The 20080-nt window shown below is 36.1% G+C and overlaps 1 protein-coding gene across 1 annotated transcript in view; it reads right to left on the bottom strand.

The window, feature by feature from the left end:
- LOC150078125 (uncharacterized) overlaps positions 1-19485 on the bottom strand; it is a 281371-nt gene extending 261886 nt beyond the window's left edge. Inside the window, exon 1 of the mRNA XM_090384470.1 lies at positions 19304-19485. Within this exon, the coding sequence (XP_090240596.1) occupies positions 19304-19485 (182 nt within the window). The remainder of the gene's footprint in view (positions 1-19303) is intronic.
- Between the last annotated feature and the right edge of the window lie 595 nt (positions 19486-20080).

Raw genomic sequence — 20080 nt, 5'->3', positions numbered from 1 at the left:
ATAATGAAAAAGTGCTGAATATTCTTTAGAAAGTTAAATATAAAACCCATGTATTTCATTATTTATATACAGCATCCCTGAAACGGGGATGCAAACTCCAAAGTTTGGGAAACATCAGAGTTTGATTCTCGTGAGCCCTTAAAACCAATGATGTGTTTGCGCATTAACATCAGCGGTTCTCCGGAGCTAATGAGTCAGAAATCTGATGGCTGCATTAATGTGTACATACAGGGTAGTATTACTAAAAGAAATACATTAAATATTTTCACATATTTCCCCTTACACAAAAATACAGATCTCGATGAGCAACAACGTCCATCATTTATGAAGGAGCGTGAAATTTATGAATTTTATTCAAATTGTATCAGCATATATTCTTTTAAGTGTTGCGATTTAACACTATTTTCATAAAAACTACTGAAAACGCTTGAGAGTCGCGATTCTGGTAAGCCCGCCCTGTATTTTGTACATTTCATATATTCAATTTTGAATCTGTCCTGGGCCACAAAACAAATTCTTTGATTTTTAAAACACTTTAAAGTCTATTCCAGCATATAAATTAGAATCATCAAGGCCCGCTCGAGCGGTTCCTCTGAACAGGGCGCCAAATCCCCCGAAAATTCACTGATGTGCTGTAAATTTCAAGTCGGAGAGGTCGACCAAAAAATCTTGCACAAGGCGCTGATAGACCTGGGGCCGCTTCTGAGGACCATAACTGGAATATGAGAAGTCCAAGGCGATGTAGGTGCTATGGAACCCCCAATTCCTCATATACATAAGTTGATCCCAATAGAAAAAATAAACTTGGAATTAATTACTACAAAATAATTTGTAGTATTTTATTTCACTCAAAGGTATTACCACAATACACTTAACACAAACTGATTTTAATGCAGTGATGTTTTGTTTGCTTTTGCACCAAAGCAATTAAGGCTATGAGGTATGAACATATTCTATGGTTGATTTGTCTGTTTTAAGGTATGACAAACCAGGGTTTCAGAGGTTTAAAAAAAAAAAAAGATGCTATCCTCAAATGAGACTGATCAATTCACAGAGTGAAGAAAGCCCATAACTTCCTCCTGTCAAGGTGGGGTCTAAATCTTGGATTTTTTCATACAGTGTGAAAGGACAGCAATTATAACCACTGCTATATATGAGGCACATATAATGTTTATTATATGTTTCTCATATATTTATTACACAGCACATATGTTTATTATTACACAAAGTCATCAAAAAACAGATGCAACAGTTTCAAATGCCTGAACTGTTGGAAAGTTTGGTATCCATAAACGTGTATGACAGGTTTTTTTTTACTAATTTTTCATATTCTAGCTAGAAAATTCTCTACACAAGATGGGGTACAAAACACTATGGCACACATTTCTTGTGCAAAAAGTTCAAATTGGCAGTTTTGCTATGGTGCAGCATGATTTTGAAGTGTGAGATTTTGTTGCAAACAAGGTCCAGGAAGATCAATTATTTTGAGGTTAGTAAAAAAAATCTGGTTCTGTGATAGACAATTAGAAATGCGTTTTTGGCAGAAATAAGATATATATTTTGTTATTGTTCATAGTCCATGGAAGACCACGGTAGCCATGTTAGCAAGAGTGCAAGGCTGTACTGAGTGGAGTGTGCGGGGTTGGAGACCAGCTGTCGGTAGTCGTGGATTTCCTCCTCAGTATCTTGAGTTAGTCTCAAGGCCAAGTGCTTATTAGCAAGTCAAATCCAAGGATCTTGACTAGAAATGCATTCAAAATAAATAGCCCATGGAACCTTTGAACCAACTACCACAACAGCTGGGTTTTTAAAAAAAATCCAAAAATCACTATCTAAAAAGACTTTAAAACCATTTCCTTAAAATGGAGATGCAACAACACTTAACTGACCCTGACAAAAGGCAATTCGCTTTTTCTAATCCATTGTCAACATTTTGGAAAACAACTGACAATTATTCACCACACACATTTCACTGATTAAGCATACTTCCACCTTAGTGGCTATACCAATAAACAAAATATGCAATATGCAGAACATTGAGAACCCCCATACAGTAATGGAGGTATCTCCGCATCCTGAAAAATGCAGTATGGTGCACAAAGCTGGAATCATCAAACCATTTTAGTTATGGTGCAGCCTGGACAATACCGTTAATGAGGAAGACCACCCAAACTCCTTCAATAACACTTTGTTGCAAGGCATCAGAGTGAACAGGGAAAAAACATTTTTCTGACAAGATGGGACAAGACCACACATGTTACTACTAACTGTACTAACATGCTAATTCCTTTCCAAAAGGGACATTTCTAATTGCTATCCTGGACAATATGAGACTGGGTGGCCTTGGTCACTGCACTTTTTTTTTTTATTTTTTTTTTTTTATGTGAACCCCAAACACGAGAGGTATTAGAACCTATAGTACTTAGTACCGTGCTTGGGTTGGAGGTTGAGAAGACGAAAGAAGATATTTGTTTACATTGGACTTGAACTTCTGTAGATCGTAATTTTCAGGAAATACGTATGAAGGAAGGTTGTTCCAGAAAACGGCAGTTGAATGAATAAATGAGGAAGATGAAAAGTTGGTTCTGTGAGTTTGAAGTTGGACAGTAAATGGATGTTGGCTGGTGGCGGCATGTGTTCGGACTGTTTTGAAAGAGAAAGCGGGAATTATAGAAGCCAATTCAGAAGAATAGTGCCCATGGAAGTATCTGTAGAAGAGGCATGCAGCAGAAACAGTACGTCTATGAGAAAGCGAGTGGAGAGACTCTGTTAGAGATGAATCATTAATTAACCTAACTGCCCTCTTCTAAATGGAATCAAGAAGCCTGAGAGAGGTTTTGGGGGCACCACCCCAGATGTGGGAACAATATTCCATGGCAGGGCGGATTTGCGATTTATACAGAGTGAACAGCTGTTTGGAAGAAAACCAAGTTTTTTAGATGCAGAGGAAGCAATATGTGTAATGTGCTTGTGCCAAGAGAGATTAGAAGTCAGGGTAATCCCCAAAAGAGATATATCATTTTGCCTAGAAATCGGAGTGTCACTAAAGATAAGCATAGGAGCAGAAGAATCCTTTTTGCGAGATATAAGACAAGACTGAGTTTTAACTTGCTGGATCTGACTATGATTATTTCCTGTGGATTTTGTTAAAGGACAACATCTACCAGAATAATCCACATGCCACTGAAGAATTTGAAAAGTAACATTAGAACTGCTGTGTGGAAAGGGGGTGAAGAGTACATTTTTGAAGAAACACTAGCCACGTCTGCAAATGTTCTTGGATGCACGGGGATCACATATAGAATATATTTTGCTTCGATAGTTAGCTCTCAAGTTTTACACATATTTATGCCTTACAATGAGCCCATTTATGTGAATAGCAAAGGAAATTAATAGTAACAAACATTTATGAAAGTCATAAAGCTTTACATGACTTACAAATTTCACCAATTAGAATAAAGTTTAAAATGCAAAATGTGATATTGGAAGGAAGAAGATCCCAGTATTTTCTGCAGTATTCCAGAGCACCATTAAGCCTTAATCAGCAGGTAGCAGTAAAAACTTTTGATCATAAGAGGGGGCTATAGCCTCTTTAGACCCTACCTGAGACTGTCCCTGTGGTGGGGTGCTAAAGCAAAAACTTCATAAAAGATTGGCAAAAGTCTTTCAGTAATGTCAACAATCTCTAATGTTGGGAGGGCATCAACATATTGCTTTTGTGCCACACTACAAATAAATAATACTTCTTAAAGTGAATATGTTATTTATTTGTAATATGTTGAAGTGGCAGAAATAGTTTAAAGTTTTATTTTGGTGTTTGCACGATGGTGTTCCATCCAAGTATTAAAAAATCAAATATTTAATAGTTAAATAAGTTAATTTTTATTTAGAAAATAAATTACTTAAACAAAAATAATTTTTAAAACTACATATTTATTCATGATCATTCCTAGAGTCATTTTTAAATTTACAAGTATGTAAATTTAAAAATGTGCCCTTTTATTGCCAAATATTTACTGCTACAAAAGTAAATTTTGCTGCCCTTGAGGCTTACCATGTACATGTTGATCATGCAATTCCTGCTCATTTGAACATTCCTGTATTTACAGTATTAATAATCAAATTAATCTTCAGTAAATGAAACACTTGTTTTCAATTACAAAATCCCTTTGTAGATCAATGTCCAGTTGTTCTTTGTGCTCTATTGAAATTACAGCCAATACACATTATCATAAGTTTTAGCTGTGTGCTTTTAGTTATCCAAATGCTAACTACATAATGTTGGACTTCTTTATAAAGGGGGGTTATCTTTATAAAGAAGCCAATACATTTAACTTTTCTTAGCTCACTGCTGAATGGAGATACCTTTTTTCTTGTTTTTAACAATTTCAATTTTGTGTAACTTCTTTCTTCACATTATTGGGAGGTTTAATACAATTCTAAGAGCATTATGGACAGTGAAAATAGTTTAATTTAACTGACTCCAATAACAACAAGGGCACTTTTTAAGCTCTAATATAATTGATGATCACTGTGAGACATTTGAACAAGTAGCCATAAATAAACATTTTTTTTTTTTTTTTTTTTTGTCACCAATCACTGAAATAATTATGACCACCACAGCACCTCAGCAGTAGAACCCATCATATAATATGATGGGTTCTACTGCTGAAAAATGGTTAAATGTTATTATATGATACTACTACTCACCTAGTATCATATAATAACATTTTCAAAACTTTACTTTTAGAGTGTTAGAATTATCAAATAAAAATTATTAATTGATAGAAAATTATCGATAATTTTCAATGTTATCAAAGAAAGACAGTGTTCAACTCGAAACAATGCCAATCCAGTCATCCTTTCTTGTAATATGATGAATCTTAAATTTTTATTCATTTTAATTCTGAAAATGACCTTTCAACTGATCCCATAGTCACTGACATTTAGAGAATTATTCTGGAAAGTAACTTCAGGTAAAATATTTGATACTGTATCTAAAATATATTAAAACATATAAAATATTATTTATATAAATATATAAAACTAATTAATATGTTACAGCCCATTCAGGAACTAATGACACACATTACATATTAATGTGAATCATTAGTCTCTACTAAAAAAACTTGACAAGAGGTGCACATTAATACCTACTAATACAAAATAAAGGTATAAACTGATGTCAAAAATTAGTTATAAAATTTGTATTGAACAATGTAATCTGAATTTAAAAGTATTTAAGATCAAGAGGTTGCCTCATAAACTCCATAATCTTAAATCTGCTTTCCCACATGCATATAAGTTTTAAACAGTGTTAAAACTTGAGCAACAACTGATTCTGGGTGAAAAGTTCATTTTTAAAAATTAAACTCAAAAGAGTTCTGATTGTCAAACTTCACAAAAAGGTTTTCTAAAATGTTATGGTGGTCATTTCCAATTCAGATAAACTACTGACAAAAAATTTATTTAATCTTATTTTTGTTGCCAAATATATGTACTGGTTATTAATATTTTCCAATTCTAGCACTTGTTTTAAATTAATCATTAAGAAATGTAAAAATGAATGAAAGACAGAACTGAGATATACAAAAATTATCGTAAATGAATACAGAATCTATTGACATGAAAATGCATTAAAAAAAAATTTAAATAAAATTCTCCTATCCTTCACTGATTTGTAATACCACATTATGTGGCATAAAACTCTTCTGTTCTTTAAACATTTTGTCCACCCAGATAGTTTTGGAAATAACCAATAAAAATCAAAGTAGTCAAAAATACATAACTGGTAACCAAATGCAAAATTCCATTTTAAGTTTCAATAGAATCTTTATAGCACCCTGTTAATTGCAGCTGTATAAAGTACAGAACACCTTCTCAATATGTCTTTGCTGACTTATACAACCTCTAAAGTCAAAGTATAAAAATCCATGTTCAATCATTTGAACAGCTGTGAAAGTTATTTATTTTTATTACTTAACTACTGTGCTAAAAAAATTATGAAACCACATGTTCATAAAAGGTTGTTGCCTCTAGCTGAACTGCAAACTTACCATCTACTAAGGTCTAGAAATGTAACTGAACTGGAGGTTTTTGAAAGCAGATGATGTTATAGAGCAGACACTTTTCAAGGGTGAAAAAGCTGATATTGTTATACACATTGGCACTAATGATATTAAGGTACAAGATCACAGGACTTACTTCACAAGTACAAGACAATTTTGGGAAACATTTTGCATGTTAGAATTGAATTTGAAAGTGTCTCAATTCAGCCCAGACTTTGGCATTAGAGGCACATGATGCAAGAAAGCAAGCTTATACAGCATCAGCCAAAAAAAAAAAAAAAAAATTCCCATTTCACTGATCCATTCATTCCAAACGTTTGTCTAGTTCTGCCTTGAATGTATTTAAGCTATCAACTTCCACAACAACAGATGGAAGTTTGTTCCAGCAATCAACTGCACGCTGGCTAAAGGCAAACTTCTGTACATCTATTCTACAACTGTCTTTCCTCAGTTTGAATCTTGCCTCCTCAGGTTTGTAACCTGAGCAAGAAAAAGAATCCCATCAGCATTGAGCCTGCTCATTCCAAAGCCTTATACACCTCAAAAAGATTGCCTCTCAAGTGCCTAGTCTCCAGAAGCTACAATTTGCAGGACTTAAGCCTTTCTTCATAAGAGCACCCCTTTGTTTCTTTCACCAGCTTGCAAAATTCCTGTATATCATTGACAAGACCCCATGATCTACTCTGGCAGCCTGTCTGCACTGCTCAGAAAACTTCATATATGACTGCATAATTACCGCAAGGTCTCTTTAATTCTCCACTACCCTGAGTGTAACACCACAGTTGGTACATTTCTCTGGGGTTACTGCTACCCATATGCAGTACTTTGCATTTGTCAATGTTAACTTCAGTAGCCACTTCTCAGCCCATCTACCCAACTTTTCCAGATCCTGTCACAGCAAACTATCATCACTGTTATTAACAACCCTTGCCAACTTATGTATCATCTGCAAACTTTGGCATTAAGCTTGATATACCTTCATCAATATCATTGATAAATATACAAAACAACAATGGGCCCAAAACCGAACCCTGAGGGACACCACTAATAACATTAGTCCACGTAGAGCAGTACCCATTGATCACCACTCTCTGTCTTCTCTCACTCAACCATCCTTTTATCCATTGTAGCAACTTGCCCTTAATGCCATACTGCTCCAATTTGTACAGTAGTCTTCCATGTGCAACAGTATCAAAAGCTTTCCTGAAATCCAAGTATATGATATCAAAATTATTTTTTGTATCCAGTTCCTTTGTGACCACATCATAGTATCCAATGAAATTGTTCAGACAAGACTTCCCCTTGACAAACCTATGCTGTGTCTGAATTATTATTACTGCTGTCTTGTCTAGATGATCCTGCAATCCTTCTTTAACCAGTGACTCCATTATTTTCCCTGGAACAGAAGTCAAACTAACAGGTCTGTAATTACTCGTGTCATGTGAATTGCAGATACATTTTCACATCCCCAGTCCATGGGGACTTCCCCTGAGTCCAAGGATGCTCTCATAATTATGGCTAAGGGTTTGCTTACTTCCTTTGCCGCCTCCTTTAATATAACTGGATAGATCCCATCCACCCCAAGTGCTTTTCTTATGTTTAACTTCAACAATTTCTCCTCCACTTTGTTCTCAGTTATTGCAAAATCATTTAACTCACTGTTAGAGTTTGATAAACATCTGGCCCTCACCTCCTTGAATAACTCCTCACATGTGAATGTAGATGCAAAATACTCATTTAGGTTGGGAGCTATCTGAGAACGATCATCTACAGTCAAACCATTGATATCAAGTGGACCAATCTGATTCATCCCCTTCCTTTTGGAGTTTATATAAGTAAAGAAGTCTTTGCTGTTTTTCTTTGCATCCTTTGCCAATGATTTTTCATAATCTGCCTTCGTTTGCCTAACCTCCTTTGTGACTTGATTACAGACTAGCTTGTATCTACCACAGGCTTCTGTATCACCTGACAATTTATGTGCATCCCACGCATTTTTCTCTCTGCCACGAGTCTCATTAATTCATGTGACATCCATTTTGGCCGGAACCTAGAGCAGTATTTCTTAGTTGGAACAAAAAGCCTAATAGCTTCCAAAATTACTTCCTTGAATGCTTCCCATTTAGAATTTGCTGTTGGTAACATCATCTGGTGGTCCCACTGTACAGAACCTAAAAAATATCTGAGACCACTGTAGTCACCTTTACAAAAGCAAAAACCCTTCCCTTTACCCCTGATGGTAGTTACATCTTTAAGTAAATCCCACATCAGTACACTGTGATCACTGCCACCTAGTGGTTCCTTTATCTGTAAATTCTTAATGCATGAATAATCACTGCTGATAATCAGATCAAGAGTGTTACTCCCTCTTGTTGCCTCTCTAACATGCTGCTATTGAAAATATAATCATCCAATAAATCCACAAAAGCCTTGCTAGTGTGTGCAAGTGACCAACCCACAAATTCCAGTCTATATCTGGGAAGTTAAAATTCTCTATTATAAGACACTCTGATTTACTGGCCCACTCTATTTCTCTGTATCATTGTTCACTGTACTCATCAGTCATTAGGTCTATAACAAACTCCTACCCCCATTTCTGCTTTCCCGGTGCTTATGTCACACCAAACAGACTCAACATTGCACTGTCCATATCAATTGGATGCACTTCCTCAGATTTTATGTTTCTTAACTAACAGCATAACCCTTCCTATACTTTCTGTACACTTTGTACTCTCCAAATTCCAATTCTGCAATCCTTATATCTGAGTGGCACCACATCTGTGATATCCCAACAATATCCGCCTTGGATGTCAACACTTCAAATTTATTGGGTGTCAACACTTAGCCAACACTTCAAATTTATGTACTATACTCCTAGCATTGGTTTACATGCACCTGTTCTTACTGTTTGTTGTTTGTTTGTTATTTGGTTTTTAGGAGCATTAGCAACTAAGGCCATATTGCTCTGGGGATATGCAGTGGTCATTCCCTGCCATTTCTGCATCCTCCATATTTGGTGGTCATGGGCTCGAACCCCGGTCTAGTCAAGAAGCGTGTGCTACGCACTGCTGCTCCTGCCCACCTTACGGAGGCGCCCCTGTTCTTACTCTTAGTTACTCTAAAACGGCCAATGTGTTTACTTATTTCATGACCCCCAGCAAATTGCTTTCAGTTCTGCTGCTCTTTCTAATAGAAGCAGTGCAAGACTCATTTCCGCCTCTGCCTGCGGCTACTGTTAATCTATTAGTATGTGAATCCCCCCCAAGGTAGCATTTTTCGGACCCACCTAACATTGCCTCAACGGCATCAGGAAATATTCTTTCCCCCTTCTATTTAAGTGTATCCCATCCCTGTAGAAGCAATCTCTCCTGTTAATAAGTACAGACCACGCTGAGAAAAATTCTACCCCATGAGCCCTGCACAATCTCTCCAGGGCCAAATTAATTGACAAGGCTCTCATCATATACTCCCTCCTATTGTGTCTGGGCAGGATTGCACACTTTCAAATTTAACCCTAACTCGCGACTTTTTTTCAGCATTGACCTGTACTTGCTTAGTAAATCCACAGATCTCCTACACTTAATGTCATTATCATCTTTGTGCCCTTAAAAGATGATATCTGCTCTACAATGTCATCAACCTTTTTCCCCTGGCAGACATACCCGGGTTCTATTCCACCTATCCTTTTTTCACAATATATTTCCCATTTCCCTGACAATTGAGTCACCAACAATAACTAGCTCCTGTGGGACCAAAGGATTCTGCCCTGAAGTTTGCTGCTGTGTTGCCCAGTGCATAAGAATGTGCTCTGCCATTGAGTTGGGCAGCTGAGAACTTGATGGGCCCTCATTTTAATTCCTTCGAGGGCATTCGCCCGACTCTTCAAGCTCTCACAGATGCCCATCAGAATGCTGAGTTGGCACCTACTTTCTTCACATTCTCTGCACCTAGCACACACAAAGACATCCTCCATGGCTAGATCATGTCCTGTTCGAGATAGATCCACAAACATGTTGCTTTTTGCACATTTTTTTAGACTGTGATGCATTGGAGAATCGTCCCCTATGGTTCTCCCTCGAACCACAGCATTTTCACTAATTTGCGCAAGTTGTTTTGTTGCTCTAGTCTGGGGCATGATTTCTGTTTAAATACAATTTAGTTAACAATAAAAGTTAAAAGGATTTATAAATTTAATTGATTAATTGCCAATCCTATATTAAGCTAACAGATTCCTACTACAGTGCTACATATTGCGCTATCTAGTTTTCTGTTATGCCTTACGCTATCAAGTTCAAGATATACGTAATGCTATTCCATATCAATACTATCAATGGCAGCAAGTTTCAAAAAGATTACATGTTGAAAGCCTTCTCAATCAGTTCAGCACTAAACAGAATGTGCAAGGCTCATGGGGTAGAATTTTTCACAGCATGATTTGTTTGTTAACAGGAGAGACTATTTTTACATGGATGGAATACACTTATATAGAAGGGGGTGCAAGAATATATGCTGATGCTATTGAGGCAGGTCAGAACTGCTAGCTTGGTGGGAGAATACACAGACTAAAAGACTAACTAGAGCCACAGAGAAAGGCAAAAGTGATTCTTTTCACTTCTATTGGAACATGCAGCAGACAGAAAGCAAGGTGTTGGGTTTTTCAAGCCCTGCTATGGGTCGTCACAGAAAAAATAAATACATGGGCTGTATCAGGATAACTAAGAGTAAGGTGCATGTACACTTGCACAACATTTTGGAATTCAAACGTACATCACCAAGGGTGTCAATACTACTACTCAGAATTTCTAAGAGATATAAGCTAAAGGTTATAATGATTTATGCACCAACATCGAGCCACGATGATGAAGAGGTTGAAGAAATGTACACCGAAATTGAGTGTCTTCTAGATGAACAGAAAACTCACTACACTATCATTATGGGGGACTTCAATGCTAAGGTTGGAAAGAGATAAAACAGTGCAGAAAGGGGAACTATACGAAATTTTGGAATTGGTGAAAGAAATGAAAGAGGCAAAAGACTTGTGGAATTTGCAGAATCTTGAGGGATGTCAGTAATGAACACTTTTTTCAAGAAAAGGATGAACAGAAAGTGGATTAACCTAAATGGATTAACAACTAATGAAATCAACTACATCCTCACTAACAGAAGATATATCGTGAATGATGTTACTGTCCTGAACAAGGTAAATGTTGGAAGTGATCACAGAATGGTAAGATGCACACTTCATATAGATGTAAGAAAAGAAAGGAAAAAACTGACTCGAGTATATAATACAAAGGTCTTTGAGATAACAGAAGAGGAGAAAAAGCAGTATGTACTGGAACTTAAGAACAAGTTTGAGCTTCTGCAGACTGCTCAGGACCAAGATATCGACGAGGAATATTACAACTTTCTGAAAGTGATAAAGCCCAAGAAACCTATAGGGAAAAAGAAATCCAAAGAAGAAAAAATTAGTCAAGAAACACTTGTCATGATGAACCGAAGATGACAAATGAAAAGCAAGAAAAACACTGACAGGGAGAAAATTGAGTATACTGAGTTATGCAAAGCCATTAGAAAGAGACTCAGAGAGGACATAAGAAGATTTAACACAAGAAAAGTAGAACAAGCATTAAGGGAAAACAAAGGATTTAAATCAGCAGCCATGAGCAGTAATACAGAAAGACAAATGATACTGAAACTGAAGAATAGCGATGGTGTACTTATAAACAGCAGAGAAGGCATAATTCAAATAGCAGAAGACTACTATAGAGAATTATACAAGGAGCAGGGGAATGATGCCAGCAGTGGGGAAGATGGATTGCAAAGTAGCAACACATACGACATACCCAATATTCTTCCTGATGAGGTAGAACATGCATTGAAGAAAATGAAGAATCAGAAAGCCCCAGGGGAAGATGAAGTTACTGTAGAGTTGTTAAAATTGGGAGGAAGAGACATAACACAAAAACTGGCAAGGCTCTTCACAAAGTGCATTAGAAAAGGTGTGATGCCTAAGCAGTGGAATAATGCAATCATAGTTTTGCTGCATAAGAAAGGAGATAAATCAGAAATTGGAAATTATAGACCAATTAGCTTGTTATCCCACATCTACAAGTTGTTTACAAGGGTCATTACTAACAGATTAGAAAGAATACTTGATGAGAATCAACAGAAAGAGCAAGCTGGCTTTAGGACAGGATTCTCAAATATGGATCACCTTCACGTAATGTCACAGCTAATGGAAAAAGCAAATGAATATAAAACACCATTATGCCTGGCATTTGTGGATTATGAAAAGGCATTTGACTCCATATGGCATAAGACAATGTTTCGGGCACTGGAAAGACAAGGCATAGATACCCCATATATTATGATTTTGAAGAAAATATATGAGAATGCTACCTCCTTTATTAGACTAGACAAAGACAGTAGTAAATTTAAAATTGAGAAAGGAGTTTGACAAGGAGACAATATCTGCGAAGTTGTTTACTGCTGCGAGGAAGCTTTCAGAAGATTAGACTGGTCGCAGAAAGGAGTCAATGTGAATGGAGAGTACTAAAACCATTTACGATTTGCAGATATGACATTGTGGTCATAAGCCATGATCCCAAAGATTTAGAGGAAAATCTTAATCAGTTATGCAAAGTTAGTAAGTAAAGATTTTGGACTAAATATGAATATGGCTAAAACAAAAGTAATGATGAACAAGTATGCCACAGAAGGGGATATAATGATTGAAGGAGCAGTAATTGAAAAGGTGCAGTCATATACTTATCTGGGACAAGTCATTAGCTGTAATAATGATAAATGGCTGGAAGTCGAGAGAAGAATAAATCTTGGATGGATAGCATTCAGGAAATATAGTCACATACTGAGGAGCAATATCCCAATTTGTCTGAAGCTTAAAATAATGAACCAATGTATACTACCCACCATGACTTATGGAAGTGAAACTTGGGCACTCACCAAAAGAATGGAAGAGAAGCTGAGAACTACACAGCGAAGAATGGAACGAATTATATTGGGAATCAGACTGTTAGATAAGAAGAGAAACACACGGATTAGGCAGCAAACTCAAGTAAAGGACATTCTAAAATGGTCTTGGGCAGGACACATAGCTCGAAGACATGATGACAGATGGACTAAGAAAATAACAGAATGGTACCCAAGAGGAGCTAGAAGAAAACCTGGAAGACAACAACAGAGATGGACAGATGAAATTCATGAGTTTGTGGGTAGTAAATGATGGCCATTGCACAAAACAAAAGGAACTGGAAAGTTGCTGGAGAGGCCTTCATCCTGCAGTGGATTGAAAATGGCTGATGATGATGACACTTGCACATATACTAATGCTATGAGAATTTAATAAATTTGAAGTACTGATTAAGTCAACAAATGCAGACGTAGGGATATTGAAGACATGATGTCACCCAGCAATGCTAATTTGACTATGGGGAGTATAATGTATACAGGAAGGACAGGAGGGATTATACTCTTAAGTAAGGAGCATATTAAATCTAAGACAGTGCATCCTATTGATATACATGGCAAGTGCAATGATGGGTCAGTTTGGTGTGACATAAGAACTGGGGGGGGGGGAATAAGCATAGGAGTATATTAGAGGCCTAGTAACTGTGATGAATATACCAAACAAAATATACAGAGGAGAGAAATCAGAATGTCTTATAATGGGAGGTTTCAACTTTCCAGATATTGACTGGAATTCATGGGTTGGTCACTCACACTAGCAAGGCTTTTGTGGATTTATTCGATAACTGTTTTCTACTGCGGCATGTTAGAGAGGCAACAAGTGGAAGTAGTACTCTTTTTTTCTGGTTACCAGCAGTGATTCTTCATACATTAAGGACCTGCAGGTAAACAACCCACTAGATGGCAGTGATCACTGTGTACTGATGTGAATTTATTTAAAGACATAACTACTGTCAATAGTAAAGGGAAAAGCATTTTCTTTCATAAGGGTGACTACTACAGTGATCTCAGACAGTTTTTAAATTAGGACCAACTGACGATGTTACCAACAGTAAATTCTAAAGGGAAGCTTTCGGGGAAATAATCATAGAAGCTGCTAGGCTTTTCACACCAACTAAGAAATACTGTTTGAGGCTTAGACCTCAATGAATGTCAGATGAATTAATGAGACACATGGTAGAAGAAAAAAAAAATGTGTGGGTTGCATAGAAATTATGGGGTGATACAGAAGCCTATGGTAGATATAAACTAGTCTGTAATCAAGTCACAAAAGATGTTAGGCAAGCTAAGGCAGATTATGAAAAGTCTCTGGCAAAACACTTCTATGCTTATATTAACAGCAGAAGGAAGGAGTTAAATCACATTGAGCCACTTGATGACAATGGTTTAACTATTGATGACTCCGCTCAGGTTGCTGACAAACTGAATATGTATTTTGCATCTAACATTATATTAAGGGGGGCAGCAAAGGAGGTAAGCAGACCCTTAACCATAATTATGAGAGCACCTTCAGATTTGGGGGAAGTCCCTGTGGACTCCATATGTGCAAATGATGTATCTCCAATTCACAAATGGGGATCAAAAGGTGACATAAGTAATTACAAACTTGTTAGCTTAATTTCCATTCCAGGAAAAATAATGGAATCACTAGTTAAAGAATTAAAGCAGAAACATCTAAACTGCAATGTAATTATACTGCAGTCACAGCATGAAAGCAGTCTTGTCTGTACAATCTGATTGGATATTATGATACAGTGACCGAGGAGCTGGATCAAAAAAATAATTTTGATATCATATACTTGGATTTCAGGAATGCTTTTGATACACATTTTGTTGCACATAAAAGACTGCTGTACAAAATGGAGCAATGTGGCATTAAAAACAAGTTGCTGTTATGGATAAATGGACGGCTGAGTGGGAGAAGACAGATAATGGAAATCCATGGACAATACTCTTCGTGGACTAATGTTATTAGTGAAGTCCCCAGGGTTCAGTGTTGAGCTCATTGTTGTTTTCTATATTTATCAATAATATTGATGAAGGCATATCAGGCTTAATGTCCAAGTTTGCAGATGATACAAAGGTTGGCAAAGTGGTTGACAGTAATCAACGTAAACTACTGCAATAAGATCTAGAAAAATTAGGCTAATGGGATGAGAAATGGCAGTTAAACTGCCAAGTGCAAGGTGCTGCAAATGGGTAGCAGCAATCCCAGATTAACATTCCAACTATGTGGATACACTCAGTGTAGAGGAAAATGAAAAAGACCCGGGGGTGATTGTGCAGTCAGATATGAAGTTCCCTGAGCAGTGCAGTTCATGGGGATTTTGTCAATAATACAGAAAAACCTTTCTAGCAGGGATAAGGAGGTGATTATCCCTTTGTACAAGACCATGGTTAGGCTGCATCTTGAATACTGTATAGGGTCTGGAATCTAATTTTTGGAAGAATGTAGATCTGCTAGAATGTGTGCACAGAAGGGCAATGAAATTGGTGAAGGGTACCAAAGGATGCTCTTACTAAGGAAGGCTTCAATTCTGAAAATTACAGCAACTGAAGACTAGGCACCTGTAAGGAGATCTGATTGAGGTGTTTAAGGCCCTAAATGGATTTATTAAGCTCAATGTTGATGATATTCTTTCTCTTGGTAAGACTACACACACATGAAGAGGAATAAATTCAAATTGAGGAAGGATAGTTGCAGGATAGATTTTCAGAGGTTTGCCCTCAGTCAGTGGGTGGTTGATTGTTGGATCAAACTTCCATCTGTTGTTGTGGAAATGGGTAGTTTGAACAGATTCAGGGAAGCAGCAGACAAATTCTTGAAGGGGATGGATGTGTGAGGGTAGTATGATTTTGTTTTGTTTTTTTTTGGCTTATGCTCTATAAGCTTGTTTTCTTGCATCATTTGCTACTACTAATACTAATATCACAGAAATATATATCATGTATTTTGTCCTATCTAATTCAAATAAGTTTTCAAATACTCTAAGAAATAATATATCACTAAGTTCTCAGAACCCAGTTCATGTGGAAAGCTAGGTTTGATAAGATAAGAGAAGGAAAGATCCTACTCATCCTTTTAGACCAAATATGCAACATAGTGTTGCATTTTTTGGTCTAAAAGGATGAGTAGGATTTTTAATTGTATTTCACATTGGAAGACTTGACTTTTGAACATAAAAGTGAACAACAGCTAAAACTCACAAGAATGATTTTAAGCACTATACAAGAACATCAGGTTTGCTAAACAACCACTGGTTTTTGCAAGCAACTGGCTGGGAACTTGTTCTAAATCATTTAGTTATAACCCACTATTTTAAACTGTGGGTTGCAACTTCCTCTGGGAGATCGTAAACTGTTTTTTGCAGAGTTGTAATGTCACAACATAAAATTATGCTACAAATTAAGTTTCTTGATCTTAATGATAAAAAACAGAGGAGTCACAACAGCAGAGAGGGTACTCAGGGAAAGAGGAATTATGTGATGAAAAAAGTTGGAGAGTTACTGCTGATTTCTTAAAGGCCCAGAAAAACCCTTTGGTTGTTCTGGTCTGCTATAAAATACTTTGAGAGCTTCATAATTCTGCTTAGGATTTTTATTTTAATCTGACAATAAAACAAATTAAAAATAAAAAAAGTTTATGCTTTAAGTAGAAAGCTATTGAAAAATGGAAAATGTCATTCTTACAAATGTCACTAAAGTGAAACAGATCAGGCCATCCGCTGAAAAATTATCACTCATATCAGCTCAGAATAATTACTAATCAATCTACTCATAAAATTCCTGGTGGTATACCTTCCAAAATTTAAGGGAAGTAACACAGTAAGTGTTTGCACGCAGAACAACATATAATCGAATTTCAGTCAATTCTTGACATGACCTCTTCAGATCACCCATATTTGTCTTTAAAAAATCTTTTAACTACATCAAAATTGTTACACATCTTAAAATGATCTGCAACTGAAATATAGACTTTTTGAGGAAACAGGTTGCAAAAACCTGTTTTGAAACTCTCACATTTATTTTCTAACAAAATTCTCTTTTTTTTTCATCAAAATACCTTTAAAGCTTATTTCTGAAACACAGTCCTTTTATTTTTTAATAATTTTCATTTTGGATTTAGACCTATTGTTGATTAAAATTCTCCCATCATTATATAGAGCAGTGTTTCCCAAACTTTTTTGCTCGGATCCCTTTTGGCTTCAAAAAATAACCACGGATCCTCACATCCTAGCTCACTTAAATATGGGGTATCTGGATGAAAGATATCCAAAATTAAAAATTTATATCTCAGAACTGATTTATTTTATGTTTACAATCTACCTTTTTCAGACTGACACAAAAAAATAACTGAAAACTTAAATTGTCACTATCTGAATAAACAATCAATTGTAACTCACAGGCTACTAGCACAAAGAATGGTGTTGTTTTTTTGTTTCACATAGTCCTTTAAAGTTGGGAGTGATTGTAGGCAACTGAATTCTCTGTCGGGTGCAACATCCAGTTTGTAAGGATATTTAGATTGTTTTAAAAATAGGTAAAATTCAAAGTAGCCATTACAGAAATTATTCACAGATCTCTGGGAACTGTGAATTACTGTTTCACTGTTTGCGGATCCCAAGGAATCCACAGAGCACAGTTTGGGAACCACTGATATACAGCATAACAGATGACAGGGCAGTTATATAGTTTATAGCTAAAGCTGAAAACAGAAAATAACAGATGGCAGAGCATAATTATCAGAAATGTAATAGATCCTAATTGGCAAATGTTCCCTGCAACGTGCTTTCTAAAATTCTGTGCATAATTACTTCTCAGAAATTCTGGTAAAAAGCATTCACTTTTTATTTTATTTTTTAATAAAGAAGTGAATTATTTTTTGGATAGTACAAATACCCTAAACAATACTGTGAATATTATTTATGGATTGATACAATTTGCCATACTTAACAACCAACTGGTAACTCTAATAAACAGATTTATATTTTGCCATAAACTGTATGAATAAGTGATTGGCCACTCCCTAATGAGAGTGAGACACCACTGAATCAGTAAACCGTTGTCACAATAATACAATGTAATACTGTCACAGTAATAATGAATGTGAATACTATAAAAAAAGTGAAAGTTTCAGTTAGTAACCTATGCATTTAATTGACAGAACAGAGAACTCGGGTCATTCAGGTGTCCTGTGGACTTCTTCACTTATTCTAGTTATACAAAAGGAGCTAAAGTAATCCCTGTTTCTTTTATATATCCAAGTTGCCTTTTCTTTCCAAAGCTAATATGTTGACAACAGTAATTCTCAGGTGCAATACAAATCACAATTAACATGCATCATACCAGTAAATTAGCAAGACAAAAATGATAATATTTCTTCATTTACCACTATTTGTATTTTTTATTTCATTGATGGAACAGAAAATCAAGGTTCTTGAAAATTTCTCCAACATCTACATTCACATCAACATATTCATTGTGTCATGAATTAATTTTGGTAATTAATGTGACATTCGGACCACAATAATGTGCAGGGCAGTACTCTGGGGAATGGGGATGCAATGCATCCAGGCACCAGACTGAAAGAACCCCAAATGGGCGGGGGGGGGGTCTTTAGGCTCTGTTAATGTGAGGGTACTTATATTACACACATTTCCAGAATATGATCGAATGTCTAGAACAGTAACACAAAATATGGTAACTGTAGGTATCGTAGCCCACCCCGTAGTCCATCAGGTGGACTTGATGCTCATTATAGGTTCCACGAATGAGTTACATATCAAAAATGATCTTGTTTACAAAGCACACAAGCCAATCCATCACAGTAATTCTGAGAGGTAAGTTGTTGAGACTTTTTTCTTATCATTTCAGGAAACCTATATATTGGCCAATTTTGAAGGTGAATTAGAATTACTTTTGATCACAACGCTTTACTGGGAACAATAAAACTAAATAATAATTCAATTTGAGAGTTCGCAGGTAATGCTAGGAATCAGTGGCCAAAAAGGTTTGCATAACGCTGATTTAGAATAATTTTTTGTTGTAAATATAAGAATATTAATCGCGATTTTTATTGATCAAACAATGTCTTTTTTTTTTATTAGTTTAATAAAAGCTTACTCAAAGCTACACAAACTCTGGGTTATGGCTACTGAACAATACATAAAAACTAATTAAATGAAGTAGAAGTATTAGCATAACTTGATATCTACTGATAACGCCAGTGACAAATCGCTGATACTTACAAAATTTCGACCCATGCAGGCAAATCTTGCGGTATCTCCTTTAAATCTTTTTCACTACAGTCGACGAAAGATCCTAAACACGAACACTGGGTAGGACACAACATACTCCTAAGGGAATTAACAGATAGAAATGTTGCAAAGGCAACACACATCGTTGTCAACATTGCAGTGGGTGACGCCATGTTATTTACCACGGGTTAAGTGAAGGAAGCAGGCACCTTAGCTTCTTGTTTTGTGGTTCAAGAATTGCACCTTCTCCACCTTTCTTGCAAATATTTCAAAACCATTGTTAGTCATAACAACATAAAAATTAAGCCCTTAAAAGTTTCAGTTATGTTAACGATATAAATGGCATCTTCGTCAAAAACAACACACCATAATCAATAACACCCATGTCGCATGCACCCTACTCAAGCTATAAACGCGAACGCACTTAGTTGAAACGTGCTGGCTTCCATTGGTTTCTCGTGTCATGTGACAAAAATTGCTTCCCCCCCCCCTCTAGGCCACCCCAGGAATACTATGCATTTATGTTAAAGAACATAATGAATGTAAATTTGAGTACAATGCTAGTAAAGGTCAATACAGAAAAATAATGAAAGTACACCATATTGTCTTTAAAACTTACATCTAGATTTTATGGCCAAATACCAAATCCAAAATTTTTTTATTATAAACTTCATTTCTGTATTTTATGCATCAGGAGAAGAGCAGTATATCAAGGAAGTATCGATTTTATTTAGTACTTTCAGAGAAATTGCTATTGGCTCGTTTTGT

The sequence above is a fragment of the Mastigoproctus giganteus genome, chromosome 11 (assembly GCF_048544385.1).
Source record: "Mastigoproctus giganteus isolate SK-2022 chromosome 11, ASM4854438v1, whole genome shotgun sequence".
In the NCBI taxonomy this organism is placed as follows: Eukaryota; Metazoa; Arthropoda; class Arachnida; order Uropygi; family Thelyphonidae; genus Mastigoproctus; species Mastigoproctus giganteus.
This window is presented reverse-complemented; position numbering and strand designations above follow the sequence as displayed.